General features: G+C 37.0%; 1 protein-coding gene across 4 annotated transcripts in view; it reads right to left on the bottom strand.

Annotated features, from left to right (window-relative positions):
* Nucleotides 1-22,154, bottom strand: part of PPP2R5A (protein phosphatase 2 regulatory subunit B'alpha) — a 72,983-nt gene that overhangs the window by 1,263 nt on the left and 49,566 nt on the right. For all 4 annotated transcript variants that reach the window (XM_045877178.3, XM_045877180.1, XM_054507974.2 and 1 more), the window contains exons 4-12: nt 16,821-16,913; nt 12,743-12,873; nt 11,599-11,658; nt 10,593-10,701; nt 9,903-9,956; nt 3,078-3,128; nt 2,490-2,609; nt 2,282-2,409; nt 1,500-1,601 (exon numbers count right to left, since the gene is read on the bottom strand). In XM_045877178.3, the coding sequence (XP_045733134.1) occupies nt 1,500-1,601; nt 2,282-2,409; nt 2,490-2,609; nt 3,078-3,128; nt 9,903-9,956; nt 10,593-10,701; nt 11,599-11,658; nt 12,743-12,873; nt 16,821-16,913 (848 nt within the window). The remainder of the gene's footprint in view (nt 1-1,499; nt 1,602-2,281; nt 2,410-2,489; nt 2,610-3,077; nt 3,129-9,902; nt 9,957-10,592; nt 10,702-11,598; nt 11,659-12,742; nt 12,874-16,820; nt 16,914-22,154) is intronic.

Below are 22,154 nucleotides of genomic sequence, written 5' to 3'. Positions count from 1 at the left end.
TATTTGGCAGTGTGCTGGGGAACATACTGTTCACCCACATTTCACTTCAATCCCTTTACTAAAGCATTTGAGGCCAATTACCTGGAGCACCTAATTATTCTGTGTCACTGTCCTGAGTGATTACTGCCCCTGTGCATCTCCCATACCAACTCAGAGATACTCCTTGCTTTCCCCTACATATTCCCACATCCACGACCGCTATTGTCATTTGTGCTTTATTACATTCACTTTCTCACCTAACCCTCTTACAGCCAGGAGAGCTGTGATGGTCGTCCTCTTATGGAGACTGAAGGGTGGCTACGAGGTCAGCCTGGAGCCACTTCCGGGTGAAATCATCTTTCTAGCCACTAACTAGTTTGTATCTTTGATGTCAAATGAAAACTGAAGTTTGAAAAGGAAAAAAAAATTCAAAATATTTTTTGTTTCAACCATTTAATTTCAATTCTAAGGAAAACGCTTCTGAATAACTTGGACAAAACTGTTCTGAAGGACTGTATGAACGTCCTTCAGATGTTTTTGCAGATATGATGATTATTCTTAGTCATGTGAAATATACAAGTTTCATGTGATCCTAATTACCTTTCTTGCTTCCTAAGGTTTAAACTATGTACCTAATTTCTTTTCCTGCCTGAAAGGTGCTATTTTTTTTTTTTTTTTTAAAGAGTTATTCATGGGCTAGGATGGCCCTGAAGAAGAGCTACTATCTTTGTTCTATTTGCCACAAGAAAATCCTGATCAGGAATTTATAGTCAAAAGAGATCAGCTTTTCCAAACAATAGGTGATAAACTTTTTAGAAGGAAATGGTAGTTATTACCCTCAAAAGATGGGTTGGCTCAAGTAGAATGGTTACTGCCTGCCTGATGTTTGAAATAAATGAGAAGAAAGTGATTTTTAGATTATTTTATATATGAAGTTCTCCAAAAGAGGTGATCACTTAGGCAGTTTTGTAAATGTTGCTATATGCTACCATCTCTAAAATATTTACTGTCGCAAGGAACAAAATATTAATAGTACTGAGCCAGAGGCATACCCATTATGTGAGCTCCCTCTGACCAAAAAAGAACTATGCTGAACTTTAAGCTACCACTTTGTTAAAATGGGCAACTTAAAACTACCAAACTGTTGTGCAAATAGCAGCTGAAGAGTAAAGCTCACTATGGAAGCCCATCTGGACAAACGATTTTCATAAATACATAGATCAAATTGTATAAATCTGGCATAAATTGTATTTCATGATGCAGATGCTACCAGACCAATGAAGTCACAGGCTCAGAATGCGATAAACAGGATTTATAATCCACATTAGAACTGTCATCTAACCAACCAGTAGGGGAAGTTTTCTATTTGGAAATGAGTTTGAGCATTACAACTTGAAAGTCTCTAATTTAACTGACTTAAACATTATAATTTTAACTTAGGCAAGATACCTTATTGGACTGAATCACATTCAACTAACCTAAAATATATCAATAACTTGGTAATTAAAGATACCACATACCTTTGTCTTTCAGCTTTGTATGAGCTAGTAAGGTCATCGAAGAGCTTGCCATTCATTTCCATTAGGGTTTTCAGCACATTGTATACCAGTGCCACAATGGTCCTAAAATGAAAATAAGCAGTGTTGGGTCACAGGAAACGTAACATTATCATCCCTAAATGGTGGCTGATTCACTTAATCCACTTTAGAGATGATAAAGTACAAGAGGTTTAATAGTTTGCTCAAGGTCACATAGACAGTGGTGACAGAGATGATTCAAAATTCACATCTGTCTTCTATCATGCTTAAATTCTTAAAACGTTAGTTACCTTCATGTCTGCTCCACAGTCTACTGTCTCAAGCTAACAGTATTAAAAGATGAGAAAGAGCTACCTACCATAACTTGTAAGAAAAATAGAAAGTAGGATAAGGATGTTACTGAGGTTAGAATACATGCACAATCTGAACATTGCTAACATGACCTTAAGCACTTCAGGTTCTCCCTGGGAGAGTTCTAACCCGTAGAGGTTTGTGCATCCTCTGCAGATGCTGGGTTGGTCTCCCCAATGGGTTTGACCACACAGTTGTGCAGAATGTCACACTAGATAGTCCTACCTTCAGGAAGATTTGTAATTTTAAATTGAAACTAAGAGCTTTATAAAACTGTACCAAGTACACAAAAGAATAGAACTGTGCTAACCTTGGAATAAGCTCCAAATCTCTATAGGTTTCATGTATGAGTTAGATCGAAGGACAAAAAGCACAAGCACAAGAATAACACAATCAACATAAAAGACACTTACGGATTCCAGTGTTCTTTGGAGATTTTGTACAAACTGCCAAACATAATTGGCAGAATTTTATCAATGTTCTCCTCAATCAAACTAAGAATATATTCATTATTCCAGAAGTACAATGCCCTTTCTGCAACCTAAGAAGACATTTAGAAATGTCAAAACTAGAAGAGAAAAAAGAAATAGTATAAAAATGGCTTTACTGGAAATATCATACCTGAAAATGAGAACTGGATACACACTTGGATATCTGCTTAAAAAGGGGCTCTTCAATTTTTTTGAACTGTGTGGGTTCAATGACATCTAAGATTTCTTCAATTTCTCCTAAAAACATCACCTAGGTTAAAAAAATTTTCTTTTAAGAGACATAACATAAATTACACGGTGTTAACATAGAAAACTATAAATGAGAAGGTTAACTGGCAAATTACACAGTGGGCAAAATTAAGGTCTTGATTGTATATACATTTTACTATAATGTTCAGCTATCCCACCAAGTCTCTCTCAACCCCAAAAGACCACTTCTTGCTCAGCAGCAGTGACAATACAGCCAGCCCGAAGAAGATTTTTTTTTTTTTTAAGGTTTTTATTTGACAGAAGGGGTTTGAGGGAGCAGCAGAGGGAGAGAAGCAGGCTCCTTGCTGAACAGGCAGCCCGTTGCAGGGCTCGATCCCACAACCCTGGGCCCAAGGCAGGTGCTTAACCAACTGAGCCACCCAGGAGCCCCAAGAAGCATGGTTTATAATAAAGCCCTAAGATTAAGAAATTTTAATAAAGTTGTACTGTTTTTTTGAACAAAACCTACCTCTTTCTGACTGCATGTTTTTGGCCAAAATTTCAGCAACCCTCTGATCACCTGCAAAAAAGGAAAAGTTTAGCACAAATTAAGCAATGAAGTTTGTTAACCCCAGGAAATTTTTAGTAATTGTGATTATATCAATATTCATTCTGAGGTAGATCAGTATTATTTAATATTCAAGTGTATCCCCAGATTTTCTGCTCAGCTTTATACTTTTATAATAATCCAACAAATATTTATTACCTTTGTACCAGATACTATTCTAGAAGCTAGGAACACAGTGATGAACAAGACAGATGAGATCCCTGATTTTCCATTAAACACAGAAGTAATTTTATTTTATTTTTTATTAAAGATTTTATTTATTTGAGAGAGAATGAGAAAGAGAGCATATGAGAGGGGGGAGGGTCTGAGGGAGAAGCAGACTGCTTGCCGAGCAGGGAGCCCGATGCAGGACTCGATCTCGGGACTCCAGGATCATGACCCGAGCCGAAGGCAGTCGCTTAACCAACTGAGCCACCCAGGCGCCCAACACAGAAGTAATTTTAATAGTCAGTGCTACTTAAGAAAATAAAGGAAAATATAATGACTGGGTGGGGTGAGGGAGGGAAGTTATTTTAGGGAGAAACTAAGGAACAAAGAATTCCTGTTACTTAAAACCATTTGAAGCATGAGAAAGCTTCCCGCTTTATTTCATAGCTAGCACCATCTTGATAACCAAAATACAAGGAAGTGATCATGAATTTAAGTGAACACAGTTGCAAAAGTTTGTATTAAACTGAATGTTAACAGTGTATTAACAGAACACTACTACTTGCCCCCTTATGCCTTATTCCAGAAATTCGAGTTCAAGTCATTAGTTTTTAAGTTAAAAGGGAAAACTATATGATCATCTCAAAAGATTCTGAACAGTTATTTGATATGTTTGACTGACTATATATTCTGATAAAAATTAGTAAGCTAGAATGAAGAGAATTTCTCAGAAACCATCAGCAATCATCTTACATAATGATTTCTTCAAAATACGCTGCAACCATCAGGGCCTGGTACTTTTGTGGAAATACATTTTTGTTAAGAAACTGGAACTCTTAATTTTTTTTTAAAAAAGATTTTATGTGACAGAGTGCGCACAAGCAGGCGGAGTGTCAGGGAGAGGGAGAAGCAGGCTTCCTGCTCAGAAGGGAGCCCAACGCAGGGCTCGATCCCAGGACCTTGGGATCATGACCTGAGCTGAAGGTAGATGCTTAACCAACAGCCACCCAGGCGCCCCAAAAATATATCTTTGATAGCCTTTTAGGTTATTTTATAGTTGTAGTCCAGTTATATTTTATAGCCTGGTTTAGTAATAAATCCTCATTCAAATTAAAATTGGGAAGAACATTGTTCTGGAGACAATCCAGTAAGTTAAAAAGGATCTGATGAATAATCTCGGACAGGAATACCAGAATTATACTTATTTAAGTGTGTAAAAGTATATAATGATTATATACCCCCTAATTTAAAAAAAAAACTGGGAAATTACTGAACTGAGAAGGAAAGTTCAATATGTGGCCAGATAAATATATAAAAATCAATACCTTTATAAAACAAAGTGTCAGTAATAATAAAAGATGTGTTTCATAACAAAAACTAATGTACATAAATAAAATTTGCAAGAAATGTTTACTGATCATGAAACACTTCAAATACAAGATTCAGTATCCTACATTTTTCCTACATTTAATGTAATTTCAATCAAATACCAACTAAATAACTTTCTGAAACTAAAAACATCTATTCTAAAATCCATAAATGTAAGCAAATAACCAAGAATTTTTTTGTGGGGGTAGGGGGAGAATTAATGGAGTGGAACCCCCATTACTGATAACAGCAACTAAAACAAGATAGCACAGAAACTGACAAAAAGATATGAAATAGGGATGCTTCGCTGGCTCAGTAAGAGCATGTGACTCTTGATCTTGGGGTCATGAGTTCAGCCCCACGTTGGGTAGAAAGCTTAAAGAAAACACGGGAGGTATGAAATAGAGGAGTATCTACACTCATGTGTAAATGGGGTTTAGTATAACAATGGTAGCATTTCAGTTCCATGGGAAATAGATGAATTAGCCAATTAAAGTGGTGGTACTTGGACTGTTGTCTCACCATTTAGAAAGAAAAAATTGTGGCTCTGTTGATAGCCAGACTCCTAAAATGATCTTCCATGATCCATACCTTCCTGAATTCACAGACTTGTGTAATCCAATCCCCACAAGTTGGGCTGGCCTAGTAACTTGCTTCTAGCCAACAGAATGCGGCCAAAGCGACAGAATATCACTCCCATAAGTTACAAGAGATTGTGACTTACAGCTTACTAGCAGACTCTAGAGCCTTCTTGTCTTGCAAACTTTGATAAAGCAAGCTGATATGCTGGAGAGGCCCACATGACAAGGAACTGAGGGTGGCCTCTAACCAAGAGCCAGCTATGAATTTTAGGCCCTCAGTCCAACATCACTTGAGGAACTGAATTCTGCCAATACCCACATGGACTCAGAAGCAGATCCTTCCTCATTTAATCCTTTCTATGAGACCCCAGCCTGGGCCAACACCTTGACTGCAGCCTTGGAAGAGACCTTAAAGCAGAGGACCCAGCTACGTAATGCCTGGATTCGTGCTTCACAGAAACAATGAAATAAATGTTTTTGTTTTAAGCCACTAAGTTTTGTGATAATTTGTTAGACAGCAATAGAAACTAATACGTTTTTTACCCTTGTCACATACAAATTTCAATTTCAAATGGTGTAATGAGTTAAATGATGGCCCCCCAAAAGGTATGTCTATGTCCTCATCTCTAGAATCTATGAATGTGACTTATTTGGAAAATGAGCCTTTGCAAATATAATTAGTTAAGGATCTCAAGATGAGATCATCCTGGATTATCCGGTTAGGCCCTAAATCCAGTGACATGTCCTTATAAAAGACACACACAGGACAGACAGAAACAGCAGCAGTATGAGATTGCAGCCATGCCACAAGCTGAGGAACACCTGGAGACACCAGAAACTGGAAGATGCAAGGAATGGCATCTCCCCTAGAGGATCTGGAGGGAGTGCAGCCCTGCTGCACTTTTGGACTTCTGACCTTCAGAACTCTGAGAGAATAAATTTCTGTTATTTTAAGCCACCAAGTTTGTGGTAATTCACCATGGCAGCCCTAGGAAACTTACTGATGGAATAAAGTTTTTATAGGTAAAAACTAAATCCATAAAATAACTAGGATACTGGAGAATACTGGGGTGCCAGGGTGGCTTAGTTGGTTAAGCGTCAGACTCTTATTTTGGATCAGGTCATCATCTCAGGGTTTGAGATCAAGCACCACATAGGGCTCTGTGATGGGTGTGGAGCCTGCTTATTAAGATTCTCTCCCTCTGTCCCTCTACCTACCCCCACTCCTGCACCCCCCCCACTCTCAAAAGATTTTTCTTAGCATGACATCAAGGCCAAAAAACCATGATGATGAATAGATTCCACTACATGATTTATTATTATTATTATTTAAAGATTTATTTATTTAAGAGAGCGAGAATGAGAGAGAGAGAGTACATGAGAGGGGGAGGGTTAGAGGAAGAAGCAGGCTCCTCGCCGAGCAGGGAGCCCGATGCAGGACTCGATCCAGGGACTCCAGGATCATGACCTGAGCCGAAGGCAGTCGCTTAACCAACTGAGCCACCCAGGTGCCCTATTATTTTTTTTAGTTCTTTAGGGTAAAGATTAAAAACTATATTCAAACTTAGAAACTCCAAATGGATAAAAACTATTTGCAAACTATTAACAGGAAAATGATTAAAAGTAGGCAAACGACCCAAAAATGTAAATGACCAGTAACTATATAAAAGGATGGCTTAATCCTCGTAGTAATAATAAAAAAAGCATATTAAAATAATATTTCATACCATGTGCCTGGGTGGCTCAGTCAAATGTCTGACTTTGACTCAGGACATGATCTCAGGATCCTGGGATCCAGCTCCAAGTGAGGCTTCCTGCTCAGTGGGGAGTCTCCTTTTCCCCCTCTCTCTCCTTCTGCCTCTTCCTCCATTCATGCTCTCTCTCTCCAATAAATATAAAATCTTTAAAAAATAATATTTCAGGGGCACATGGGTGGCTCATCTGGTTAAGCATCTGCCTTCAGCTAAGGTCATGATCCCAGAATCCAGGAATCAAGCCCCGCATGGGGCTCCCTGCTCAGCAGGGAGCCTGCTTCTCCCTCTCCCTGCTGCTCCCCCTGCTTGTGCTCTCTCTCGCTATCGAATAAATAAAATCTTTTAAAAAAATTAAAAAAATAGTATTTCATACCTATTTGACTAGCAAATTAAAGCTTAATTTTCAGCATTGGCAAGGGTGAGGGAAAAGGCATCTTCAGACTCTGGACTGAAATATTAAATTGTTGAAACATTTTGGAAGGCAACTTGGAATATGTTAAAATTTCTTTGACCTAGCCACATGGTTTTAATTTTAATGATTTTTAAACATTTATATACATGGGACACCTGGCTGGCTCAGTTGATAAGAGATGCAACTCTTAATCTCGGGGTCATGAGTTTGAGCCCCACACTGGGTGTAGAGATTACCTAAAATTTTTTAAAATTAAATACTTAAAAAAAGTCATATACAGTAAAAAAAAAATTTTTTTTTGGTGTGCTGTCCTGAGGGCTTTTATACACACATAGGTTTTGATTTTGTTACCACCACCACAGACAGAACACGGAAAAATTCCAACACCCTAAACATCCCCTCAACCAGCAACATGTTTCAACTACTCATGTGCCCATTAACTGAAGATTAAATGTGTTATGGAATCTGATGTTACCAGTGAAAACAATGAAACCAATTAATGTGGAAAGACCGCCACATTATACTGAGAAGTGAAAAAACCTGCTCAGCACTGTCCCACTGTTTAACCTAGAAAAAATTTCTAGGAATATGTTCACCAAAGATGGTTATCTTTTAGGGAACAAGATTTTAAGGAATTTCCTCCAACTTGTGCTTTATGATTTTGTATTGTGTGAACCAAATTAATACACGTTATTTTCATAAACGGAAGTAACAATAAAGTCATTTCCATTTTAGAAAATTTTAATTGAAGATATAGGTACACAAATAATGTAATAAACTAGCCAAAGCTCTGACTTATTTATAATTTGTAGGAAGCTTTGATATGAATACCAGGTTTCTAGAGAATGAGTATGAAGGCTCAAACCCAAGTATCATGGCCATAATTTGGGTGCTGAATGGCCTATGGTAGAAACTGCAAGATCTATGTATCTACAAATCTTTATGAATTGAAAACTATTTTCCTTTGTCAACTTGGACATTTACCTTCCTACCTCCTCATCCTGTTTCTATTTCCATTAACTCAGCTCACATAAGACAGACATCTAGCCATGATCCCCCTCCTCTCCAATCTACTCTTTAAAAAGAAATCACCTATCTTCTCCCCTATCCACCCCATATTAATTTATATTTAAATTACATCTGTCTATAATTCAATTATGAACCATGACTTATTATGTTACGGGTTTTGTCTTAATTCTGAGGAGAGGTACCATGGATTTATATATTAAGTTTTAATTCACTTTAGAGGTTTATGTGGTTTCATGTGAATACTAGGCTTCTAATTCTCCTGATTTATCTTTAAAAACTGCTTTTTTTTAGCTGTTTCCAGAAAGATCTGCAAGTCTAAAAGTTCAAAAACTCCAAGTATTAGGGAGTGGAAAAATATCTCTTGTTCCTTTACAGGAAGTTCAAGTTAGAGGAAGAGCACAAAGTTCATAATCTTTTCAAGCATGCCTAAGGATAGCCTAAGTAACTTCATAATAAAATATTATTTAAATCCTTCAAATCTTTTGCTATTCTTCAAGAACTCTTAAGTTTAAATATTTAGATTTAGGATGCCTTGAAAACATTCTCTCAAAATACTTACTTCACCAATGTTAAAAGGTTTTTTGTTTGCTTTCATACTTTTCTATTTTCTCCCTACCTTTTCTTTTCTTGGATCTTCAATTTTCATAATATTTTTATTCTCTCCTGAATCTTCTCATTGTAGGCAAATAGCAGAATTCAAAGACTGAACTCAAACTTAAGAGTTCTTGAGGTTCAGTTCAACTGCTATGTTGATTCATAAACAACCTTTATTCCAAGATTACATCTGGATCACCAAAGGCAAGGAAATGTTTCCAATCCCTATCATGTGGTTTATCATTAATAAGAGGGAAAATCCTATTTCTAAAAACAAAACTCCAAGGACTCTCACAGTATGTTTTAATTTTAAAAGGTGAATGAAGGGTAGCCAGGGTGGCTCAGTCGGTTGGGCATCCAACTCTTGTTTTCAGCTCATGTCATGGGATGGAGCCCCGAGTAGGGCTCCATGCTCAGTGGGGAGTCTGCTTAAGAGTCTCTCCCTCTCTCTCTGCCCCTCCCCCAGCTCATGTGCACACTCTTTCTCTAAAAATAAATATATCTTAAAAAAAAAAAAAAGGTGAGTGAAGAATAAAAAGATTACCAGTGAAGATAATATGCATATAAAATTTCACTGCAGTCATTGGATCCTGTCATCACACATCTCAACTATGATATTTTAATATTAATCGATATTTAAGTTATTCAAGATACAACTTCTAACTTGTGAGAACTCCCCCTCCCAACACTGTTCTTTCAATGCAGATTAACTTAACATTCCTTCTAAAGGACTTTAAAGTATATTACTACTGCTGTTTGACAACTTTACAATGGTATAAAGAAAGGTACAACAAAATGCTACAATGCACATTAGAGACATAAAAAGAAATAGAACACTTACTGGTTCTGTTAGTGTAGTATCCTTCTCCAGGAACTGTACGACACAGTAGGCTAGCTAAAATGTAAGGGACAGTTTATAAATATTAATGAATGAAATAACAGTGATACAGGATTTTTATATTTAGTTAACAAAAAGGACTACCTCATTTTAATAAATTTTACTCTCAATACATAAACACGAATATACTCACTACTGTGTAACTTTTAACCTTGAAAGTAGCTTCTCTGTCAAAAAAGATGTTCTTTTTTCAGGAGTTACCTTCTGAATGTAAAGTGAAGTGAAACAGGACTAAAGCTAACATTATAGTTTTTCAGCATGTTTCTGCACGTATACCTGTACTGACAGGGTATTATTCTCTAAATACTCATGGAGACTAAAATCACTGTCCAACTATGCTATCTATGCTAGATGGAACATTCTGCAGATATGTGGGACTCATTCAAAGTCGGCCTGGACCAGAAAACTTGATGTTATCTCTCCTATATTTACACTTAAAGTGCACTGAGCTTATTTAATAAAGCTAAATATCATAATACTTCTAAATTATAATGAAAATTTGCCTTGAGCAATTTACAAAGCAAATTGCTTATTTATACCTAAAATTGCTGCCTTAATATTTCTCAATTTCTCTGCCTTTATATCAGCCTTTGAAACAATATTCATTTCATTTGAAATTTGTCTGAAACTTACCTGAGCATGAAACAAAGCTAATCCTTTTGCAGTATGCATAGGAATAAGAACCTTCATTAGAAATTGTTTATGTTCTGCTTTCAGTGGCAATGCAAAGCCATTGATAATACTGGAGGGAAAAAAAGGCAGGGGGAAGGGTTAAGTAGTTACTACTTTATTTCCAAATATTATATCCATGATCACATAAGGAACAGTGTTCTGCTTCAATCCTGTGTTGAATGACTTACCCATCTTCAAACAAGACTGGTTCCTCTAAGTCATTCAATGATCCCAAAAGAAAACTGGGACTGCCAATTCAAGTCCCACTAAGTAATTTCTACCTTCATTTTCTATAAAGCCTATCACTTTGTTTATGCATTATTGCCTTTATTCTCCTACCTAAAGCCACAGGGGAGTCAATATCACAATGCTGTTAGAACTTTCAATAGTTTCTGAAGCAAAAAAGTATTTTCTGACGTAAATTTTGAAGTTTCTCCTACTTTGCTGAAAGATTTGAAATTAAGAATTTTCTCCATAATCATTCTCTAACTATAAATAGTGGGGGCCTAATCTCAAGTTAATACTGCTGTGTGATGAATAAGGAAGGCAAAATGTTCATGTAAACTAAAAGGCTACAGATTCTTCTAAAAAGAATACATGGATTAGGACTGGCCTATCAATATCTCAACAAGAATTCTTATAAGTTTATCAAAGATTCACAATAGTTTACTTCATTTCTTCCCAATCAAATCCTAGAAATTTCTGAGGCAGTCTGGTAAGATCAGGCATAAAACATGCCACAGCTTCAAAAGCAGGCAGCCTATTCTAAAACAGATGTCTTGCATGGCAAGTACTTTAATATGCTGACCGCTTAAAAGCTATAAAAAGAATTCAGTTGAGAAACTATGTCTTGTGCTCTATATTTAAACTCTAAAATACGAAATAATTTCTCCAACTCCAGCTAAGATTCTAATACATAAAACATTCAAAGTTATTTAACTCTTTAAAAACAAAAAAACTGACTTACCTTCCTAATATTTCAAGGAGTTCAGCAACACCATTGAAATGTTCTGTTTCATATATAAACCTGAATTTAAAATAAAGATAGATATAATGAAAACTCAAACATTAGAAAACTAAACTGAGAGAAGAGGCAGGAAGGTAAAGAAATCAATCCTAAGTGCAACTATAAGAAACGTACAAGCATGCTTCAGGAATTCTTTGTAAACTATTTTGTCCCAAATTAGTTCCTTCTTTTGCTAAAACTAGCCACAAAGATAATGGAATATTACTTCACCTGGAATATTTTATTTTACTTAAAAATTTAAAAGAAAGATGGGTTTTCTCAAGGAAATACTTTTCAAAATAGGAAACCTCCACCCATAGGAAAATCCATGAGAAAAAGACCCATATGTAATAAAGCCACTTTTATTCATAGCTTCGCTAAACCTAAACTACACAGGCTGCCTAGCTTTCCAAGATTAGGTTTGCTGTTAAAGCAGGAAGTCATAAACTCAGATGACTACAGGACAGGGAAGGTGTTAAATGAGTAAAGTGGACTTAGGAAAGGAGGACAGAGACCTGCAGAAAGATGCGCTCTCTAGAGGAGACAGCTGTTACTGATTTGATTTCTAATTGTTCAACGTGGGAATGCTAGCCTAATTCTGCCAGATTTCCAATTAAAACAAACAAGCCAAACCTGAAATATGGGTATATTAAAGCTAAATCTCCTAATTAGAAGCAACTACTTGACAGATTATCATTTATAAAATAGTCAAAATATAGGCTCCATATAAATTTAATTAGCTTTGTCAGAAAAACGAAAGTACTTTCAAGAGCAAATGATTTAAATAGTATTTATACATATTTTTTTAAACAAAAAGCTCAAAGAAATAGGTAACTACACAAATTCAATGAATTTTAAACATGAACATTGGTATTACCTATTAAAAATAGTCTTCATTACTACTATCCACTCACATGAGAAGTAGGTTACAAGTTTCTAAAAAGTTATATGCAATCAAGTGACACCCACAAAATATGCTAAAAATGACTCAAATACTATCAATTAAATAGACTTCAGATATTAAAAATTAATCTAAAGGAAGTGGAATAAAAAGAAAACATGGAGGGGAAAAAAAGTGCTGTATATGAATATATGACAAGTTTACCTGAGGAAAATGTTGTTAATTTGTTTTCTGATGAATGCTCTTAATCCAAGAAATTTCCCATAAATTCGGTGCAGAACAGTCTTCAGGAAGTCACGTTCTCTGGGATCTTCACTATCAAAAAGCTCCAGGAGCTTTAAAAAAAATCTGAGAAATTACTTTTTAAAAATAATTGAGCTAAAACTTCACTTTACTCTAATTTGATTTAGAGATAAACCATGAAATCTTTAAAACATTTTTTAAAGATTCTTAAAGATTCTGCCTTAGGTTGATTTTATTCTTGCTAAATAATGAAGCTAAAGAAAAGCTTAAGGAGTATTTCTTTTCACTTCATTTCAAAAAACAACATAATAATATAAACCCTTCAAAAAAAAGTGGGATTTTTTAAATTTTTGCCTTGCCACTCATTTTAAAATTCTATCCTATTCTTGACTACTAACCATGGCTCATAATTTTAGAGTGTTGAGATTTGAGAGATTTTTAGTGCTAATAATTTAAAACGACATACAAAAATCTTAAGCTTGCAAACTGCAAGTCATTTATAAATAAATGAAGTTTAAAAAATACACATGTGCAAATGAGTATTTACAGTTTACTAGAATAATTTATACAAACCAAAGCTGTTTTGTGGTTTTACACTAAAAATCAAGTCAGCAGATACATGCTAAAAGAGCAAAAATCATTCATGAAATAATGAAATAAACAATGAGAGACCACAGATTTTTACTTAAAGTCACCTTAGCAACCAGCTGCAAAATTTTAAACCAGTTCAAACTGGCCAAATCATCATTTTCCTATACCTCTCTACACAACTCTTCAGCAAAGGCAGGATAAAGAGATCTATGAAAAATTTCAAGTCAAAAGCTCAAATTTCCATTTTTAAATGGTAAAGTGAATTTCTTCTGTCAAAAAATGGTATTACTGTATTTTAAATAAAACATTTGATTTTTGGGGCACCTGGGTGGCTCAGTTGGTTAAGTGACTGCCTTCACTCAGGTCATGATCCTGGAGTCCCTGGATCGAGTCCCATATCGGGCTTCCTGCTCGGCGGGGAGTCTGCTTCTCCCTCTGACCCCTCTCTCATGCTCTCTCTCTCTCTCTCTCAAATAAAACAAAATCTTTAAAAAAAATCATTCGATTTTCTTAGGAAAAATTTTAAAATACTCCCTTCTCTATAGAATATAATTACGTATATGAAGTCATCAAGAAATTCTGTTCTGTACTTTGATATTGATAATTACAATCAAGATGGCAAGCTCTGAACCTCATCAAAGTTCTTTTCCCATTCTGTCTTGAATTATATGTAACTGTTTACATATGCATCTCTTCTACTAGAGTGAATATTTTTTGAGGGCGGTGATGACTTTAGTCATATTTATATGTCCCTAAACAAATGTCTTGTTTATAGTTTGCATTCTTTGTTCACTAGGTTATTAAAGTCCTGAATGAGGCTCCAGCCAAAAATACCTAGGGTATAAGAATTTGTGTTTATATACCTAATAAATTCAGTTCAAATTATTCTAATTAAAAATGGCTAAACTACTCACTTGAGACACTCAAATCCAAGTTTCTGATGTTGGGTTTACTTAGAAGATAAGCTTTCAAATTAATAAAAGGCTGACATATTTAATTCAAGAACAAATATAATCTAGTACAAGTTGATCCTCAGGAGAAAACTATTAAACTAGAGAATAGCTGTTAGCCAAGTTTCAAGTCTATTTAAAGAAACTTATTTTAAAGTATTAATCTAAATAAAATAATCTATTTAGAAATATAAATAGATATAAATAAATAAATATAAATTCATGTAATAAAACACATATAAACCTCAGCATCAAGAAATTGTTTCTTATTCTGGCTGTGATACTTACATCTAACTGTGCTTTTAAGGGTAATTCATAACCTCTGAGCTGTTTCATCATTGATAAAATGAGGAAGGTTGAGTCTAATCTTGTTTTTTGTTTTTTTTAAGTTTAAGAAGGTAATATCATAGTCTAGTTCCAATCCTGACTGTCCCAGCCACTAGCTGTGTGGAATTAGACATGGTCTAGTTCTTTATAAGCATATAAGAACAGTGCCTGGCACATAAAGTATGCACTCAATAATTCTTAGCTTCCTTTTTTCTTCTGAAATCCTATGACTTGAACATAACTTGGAATTATGCAAGTGTTTTTTTCTCTTGAAATAATGAATGTCCACATTTATAATATTTAAGTTTTTTTTCCTGTACTTTTAAGTCTTAAAATTACCACATAATCAAATAACTTCAAAATACAAAAGCTGAGAATTCCCTTATTTATCAAAAGTAACATAATAAGAATAACTAAGAGAAGTGATCTATGAAAGCATAGTCATCTAAACTGCTAAGAACAAATTACCGGGCTTTGGCTTTCAGATCATTCAGGTATTTAGAGAAGGTAGAAAATGGGTCCCACTCTACCAGTTTTCTTCTTGATCACCCTCAAACCCACAGAATAATCCAGCAGCAGAAATACCTGAAGCTCCAGACTGAAGAAGCACTAACGCAACTGTTCCTCTCAACCTGCTTTTTATCTTAAACACCATTTAATATGGTATTACAGAGTTCCTTAATATACTATATTCCTTCTGTAGCACACAAGAGCTATAGAAGGAAATAAATATGCATTCATTTGCAATTACCAAACCAAAGCTCCATCTAATCTCATTTTTACTTGTGAATGAAATGTAAATTTTACTGTTAGCACACACCTAATATTTCTTCATAATTTATGAGGAGCTGCTTGAATGGCTGAAGGACATATTCTTGACAATATTCTCCATTAATCAATATACTCACAGCAACCAGTCAGAATACTTCATGTATAGAGGTCAGAGGTAGGTATAAATGACCAAAAATCAATTCCAAATATGTGGAACTCATGTTTGTAGAATCTTTAACATACAGTGGTGGTAAGAGGGTAGAAAAGGTCCTCCTAACAATTTTAATCCCAGCCTTAGCACTGGGTTCATCACTACCTTCTCACTCATCTTCTACCTTTCTTGAAAATGCAAACAACTCTAGAAGAGGGGAGCATCAAGTTCCTAATGAGACCTTACATACTGATAAGTTTCCAGAGAAAAAAATGAACCTAGAAAGATCTGGTCTACTTCACAATCTTGTCTAGGGCCAGCCAATTCCCCATAGTTAAAAAGAGGCTTTTACATTGTTGAAAAGATTTTGAAAATAAAAATGAACACATTCTGAGAAATTAATTTTCAGTATGTAAGTTCCAAAAAATAATAGCTAATAACCAATTTATAAAATAAAAGAAGGGGGAGCCTAGGTGGTTCAGTCATTTGAGTGGCCGATTCTTGATTTTAGCTCGTCATGATCTCAGGGTCCTGGGATTGAGCCCTGTGTCAGGCTCTGTGATCATCAGGAAGTCTGAGGTTTTCTCTCTCCTGCTCCTCCCCCGACTTGTGCGTCCTCTCTAACAAATAAATCTTTAAAAAATAATAATAAAGAATAAATAAAAGGTATCACATTATGTTTCACTCTATTTCCTTTTCTTCTTAAAGATCCCATTTATCTGTGGCTTAGGAACTGGGTGGCTAGAATGCCTAAGGTGGGAAGGGGAAAGGAAAAAGGAAAGGTCACTGGTAATTAGGAACAGGAAAGGAGCCTAACGCCCAAACTCCTAACAATGATTCCATTTCCATTTTTTCTGTCATTTCAAAGACACAATGCTTAAAACATATGTCAAAGTTCAAGTTCAAAGACTTAAAAATTTAAAAGAAGCCTTCTTTAGATTGAGTGGTCATACCAAATTTTCTCAAGATTGTCCAGAAAGGCTTGCTTTTCTGGTCTTTATAAGGTAACTATGAGAATTCAATATTGGATAAGATAATTCAATTGACTTCATTAGAAGTTCACTCCTGCTTAAAATACTCTTGTATTCTCAAAGCTACTTCACCTTTATCCTAATTGTCTGGTAAGAGTATTACATGCTGTTAAAGTGAAATAAACCATTTAAGTTTTGAAAGACTATTTTAAATCACAAATTAATAAATCATTGCTAAGACAAATATAAGAAAATTTAAGACATTAAGAATTCCTTACCTGTTGTACGAATTTCTGATCAATGTATCGCTTTGCAATGCTAGGCTGGAAATCAGGGCTCTCCAAAAATCTTAAGAAGAATTCATACACCAACTATGAAAGAAAGTCAAATAAAAGTTAAGATGATGCCTATAAAATTTTACCCAAATTTATCCCTTCATACCAAACATACCTTCCCTACCACCCTTGGAGGGAGATTTCCGACCTCATTAGAAAATGTGATGAGTTGGTAACAATTTGGCCTCCTAAGCTCCTGAAATTACAGGAGCTAGAAAATAAAAAGGACACCTATAAATTTTTTAACTAAGAAAAACTATTTTGCAGTCCATACTCACTGGGAACATGTTCTTTCTCCAGTGGACTCTTAACCCACCTCAATTTAATCTCCAGAGTTCTTTAAATACAGGATCAGAAACCTCCAGATAAGAATAAACTGGATTGTAAGGGGTGTGTATCAAAAACAATAAAAAGCAAAAAAAATTTCACATCTTTCTATAAAACTATAGTGGGAAAAAATTAAATCAAAACCAGCATACCTTATTTACATTTGGGAAGTAATGAACTAAATTATGTAAGTTCAGGGTTCAGGAAGGAATGTCTGTTTACTACAGTGAATAAACTAGAAGTCACAGCAGGACGTCTACTTAAAAAGCGCCAAGCATCTAGGGGCACCTGGGTGGCTCAGTTAAGCATCGGACTCTTAGTTTAGGCTTAGGTCATGAGCACAGGGTCATGAGACTAAGCCCCTCACTGGGCTCTGTGCTGGGCATGGAGCCTGCTCCCCTCTCCCCCGCCCCTCTCTTTCTCTTAAAAAAAATTACATATATAATATATATATAAAAAATATATAATATATATTACATTTAAATATATATACACTAATACATATAAATATATATGAGTGCAAAGCATCTTAAAAGTAATAGGAAATGTTCACTCGCTGCACAAATCAGAATTAGAAGTAAGGTTTAGGGCACCTGGGTGGCTCAGTTGGTTGTCTGCCTTCAGCGTGGGTCATGATCTCTGGGTCCTAGAATTGAGCCCTGCATGGGGCTCCCTGTTTAGCAGGGAGCCTGCTTCTCTCTCTCCTTCTATCCCTCCCCCTGACCCCGCCACTCATGCTCTCTCTCTCTCCTCTCAAATAAATAAAATCTTAAAAAAAAAAAAAAGTAAGGTTTAGTTAACTTGCCTCCATCACACATCACACACATCTATCTTTTAAGAAGAAAGGAAAATACACTAAAGTTTTTTTTTTATTGTAACCTAACATCTATAAAATGCAGGAGTATAGCCCCAAATGTGCTTTAATTTATAAGCTATCAAACAACATTAATCTAGTGCCCTAAAAGTAAAAAAGGAAGATTACATCCCAAAGTAAAAATAGTCATTCAATAAACATTTAGGTAGTCAGGCCACATATAGAAGGGAGAAAAAAAAAAAAAGATTGCTACACTAAATTTACAGACATTACAACACACACACACAAAAATTACCAGATCTGGGCCTTATCACTCACCATAGAATAACAAATTTTTACTACTATGAGTTCAATAATATTCTAAGCCTAACAACAGTTTTGGGAGCTGAATAAATGTTTTTGTGTGAGCTATCTTTGCCCAACTATCCAAAGGAGTGATGCTTATCTGGTCTAATTATTATCTAACTTTTAGTTGTTAAGTATGACATTATAACACGAAAACAGAAATTGATATCAGTTTTTACTTATAATCTTCTTATCAACCAACTATATAAATAATTTTGCTTTGGGCTGCACACATGCAAAAACATACAAAAATGATCAGAGTCCTCTGAAGAGTTAGTAAGGTCTCATGGACTGCTATAGATTTTCACTGGCTACTCAGTGCCTGTTTTTCATGTCCAATACTGGCCTACTGTGACATTGTGATATAAGAAAATATATACTTGGTCTTCGTCTCTGGTTATTGACACAGAGCTCCTAAAACCTTTGGAATTTCCTGAGTGATAAGGGGTAAGAGAAGCATTTTTTGTTATTTATAAGAAGTCCCTTTCAAACATGCTTGAGTTTAAGCTAATGTGGTAACTCCAGGAGGATGAAGCCTGGTTATCACAGGAAACGTGATGATGAGAGGGTTGAAACTTTCAGCCCCAACTCCCCATCCTCCAGGGAGGGGAGAGAGGCTGGAAATTGAGTTCAATCACCACTGGCCAGTATTAATGAATCATGTTCACCTAATGGGACCACCATCAAAATACTCAACAAAGGGGTTTGGAGAACTCCTGGGTTGGGGAACACATCAAGGTGCTGGGAGGGTGGTACATGGAGTCCCTTCTCCATACCTTAACCTATGCATCTCTTTCATTTGGCTGTTCCTGAGTTGTATCCTTTATAATAAACTGGTAAGTAACAATAAGTGAAGTGTTTCCCTGTGTTCTATGGGCAGTTATGGCAAATTATCAAACCTGAGGAGTGGGTTATGGGAACCCCAGACTTAGAGCCAGTTGGTCAGAAGTACAAGAGGCCAAGACTCGTGACTGCCATGTGAAGTGGGGCATGGTCTCATGGGACTGAGCCCTTAACCTGTGCATCTGTGGTAACTCTGGGTCATTAGTGTCAGAAATGAATAAATTATAGGACACCCAGTTGGTGTTCACAGAGAAGTGGTGAATTTCTTGGTGTGGAAAATCAACACATTTGGTGTCAGAAGTTTTCCTTTTTGTATATGTACACTGTAAACAGATACTGGGCACTGTATAGCTCCAAAAAACCTCATTCACTTGTTAGGGAGAGAAGGCAAAACTAGAAACATATAAAATGGTACATATACAAAAATTATATGGCACAGGGGCATAGAGTGGCTCAGGCAGTTGGCACAGGCAGTTGAGTGGCTGACTGGGTGGCTCAGGCAGTTAGCTGAGCATCTGACTCTTGATATCAGCTCAGGTCATGATCTCAGGATCATGAGATTGAGTCCCGTGTTGGGCTCTGCACTCAGCAGTGAGTTTGCTTGAGATTCTCTCTCCCTCTGTCCCTCCCCTCACCTTTGTTATTAAAAAAAAAAAAAAAAAACTTAAAAAAATTATATGGCCGAGATTCGGGGGGAAAGATGGCGGAGGAGTAGGGGACCCTATTTCAGCTGGTCCCCGGAATTGAGCTGGGTATCTACCAGACCACTCTGAGCACGCACGAAACCAGCCTGAGATGTAAGAAGATCTGGATCTCTACAAGCAGAATATCGCAGGCAGTTGGTTTTGAGGTACGAAGCAGGGAGCCGTGATTCTGCAGGCAGATATTGGAGGATAAACGGCAGCGGGAGGGTGCCTGGCTGTGGGGATCCTACACCACCAGTGAGCAACAGCCTCGCGCGCTGCAGACGGGGCACAGACTCGCAGACCCGTAGGGGCGGGGAAAGGACTTCAGGGCAGCCCCTGGGGCAGAAACCCGGAGCGGCGGGGTTGCACGTGCACAAACTGGGAGCGGCTGGCAGTTTTAGAAGCACAAAGGGCAGAGTCGTGCCCCGACCTGGAGGCAGGACTGGGGGCGCTGCGGAGGGGTGTACAACCCAGGCCGCTGCAGTTTATAGCAGCATGGACAGAAATGGAGACGGTGTGGCCTGGAGAGCTCACTGAACAACAGACTGCGATCTCTCTGCTCTGAGGCAGAAGGTTGGAAACGGTCTCTTCTGCTCCGACTCGCAGAAGAGACACGGAAAGCCGCCAGGGAAAGCCAACAGAGAACAAAAGCCCCGAAGACTGATTCCCACTGAGCCCATCCCCCACCACAGGGGCGCAGGGCAACACCATCGGAACAGGGTTGCCTGAGTAACAGCGTAGCAGGCCCCTCCCGCAGAGGACAGGCTGGGAAAACAAGAGGCCAGCAACCCTAAGGTCCCAAGAAACAGGTGCATCTTGCTTGGGTTCTGGTCAATAATTTGGACTCTATACATTCCCTCAAACACCCATCAACAGAATGACTAGGAGGAGGAGCCCCCAAAATAGAAAAGACTCAGAGATTATGACTTATGCTGCAGATTTACAAACGGATGCAGATATAACCAAGATGTCGGAGATGGAATTCAGGCTAGCAATTGTGATGACAATGGCTAGAATGGAGAAATCAATTAATGGCAACATAGAGTCTCTAAGGGCAGAAATAAAAGGTGAATTGGCAGAACTTAAAAATGCTATGAATGAGATCCAATCCAATCTAGATAATCTAACAGCTAGGGTAACTGAGGCAGAAGAGCGAATAAGCGACCTGGAAGACAATATAATAGATAAAAAGGGAAAAGAGGAGGCCAGGGAAAAACAACTCAGAATCCATGAAAATAGAATCAGAGAAATAAGTGACACCATGAAGTGTTCCAATGTCAGAATAACTAGAATCCCGGAGGGAGTGGAGAGAGAGAGAGAGGACTAGAAGATGTATTTGAGCAAATCGTAGCTGAGAACTTCCCTAATCTGGGGAATGAAACAAACATTTCAGTCCTAGAGGCAGAGAGGACGCCTCCTAAGATCAAGGAAAACAGGCCAATACCCTGGCATTAATAGTAAAACTTGCAAATCTTAGAACCAAGGAAACCATCTTAAGGGCAGTTAGGGGGAAGAGATTCCTTACGTACAGAGGGAGGAATATCAGAATAACGTCAGACCTATCCACAGAGACCTGGCAAGCCAGAAAGGCCTGGCAAGACATATTCAGGGTACTAAATGAGAAGAACATGCAGCCAAGAATACTTTATCCAGCAAGGCTTTCATTTAGAATGGATGGAGAGATGCAGAGCTTCCACGACTGGCAGAAACTGAAAGAATATGTGACCACTAAGCCGGCCCTGCAAGAAATATTAAGCAGGGTTCTATAAAAGGAGAAAGACCCCAAGAGTGATATACAACAGAAATTTACAGGAACAATCTATAAAAACAACGTCTTCACAGGCAACATGATGACAATTAATTCATATCTTTCAATAATCACTCTCAACGTGAATGGCCTAAATGCTCCCATAAAACGGCACAGGGTTGCAGATTGGATAAAAAGACAGGACTCATCCATATGCTGTCTACAAGAGACTCATTTTGAACCTAAAGATACATCCAGACTGAATGTAAAGGGATGGAGATCCATCTTCCATGCCAGCGGACCACAAAAGAAAGCTAGGGTAGCAATTCTTATATCAGACAAATTAAATTTTAAACTAAAGTCTGTAATAAGAGACACAGAAGGACACTATATCATTCTTAAAAGGGTCTATCCAACAAGAAGATCTAACAATTGTAAATATCTATGCCCCCAACATGGGAGCAGCCATCTACATAAGCCAACTGTTAACCAAAATAAAGAGTCATATTGATAAC

This window comes from Mirounga angustirostris, unplaced genomic scaffold, assembly GCF_029215605.1.
Source record: "Mirounga angustirostris isolate CCGP_5_RB_7025 unplaced genomic scaffold, mMirAng1.0.hap1 SCAF_6, whole genome shotgun sequence".
Lineage (NCBI taxonomy): Eukaryota > Metazoa > Chordata > Mammalia > Carnivora > Phocidae > Mirounga > Mirounga angustirostris.
Note: the sequence above shows the minus strand (reverse complement) of the source record. Positions and strands in the feature narration are given on the sequence as shown.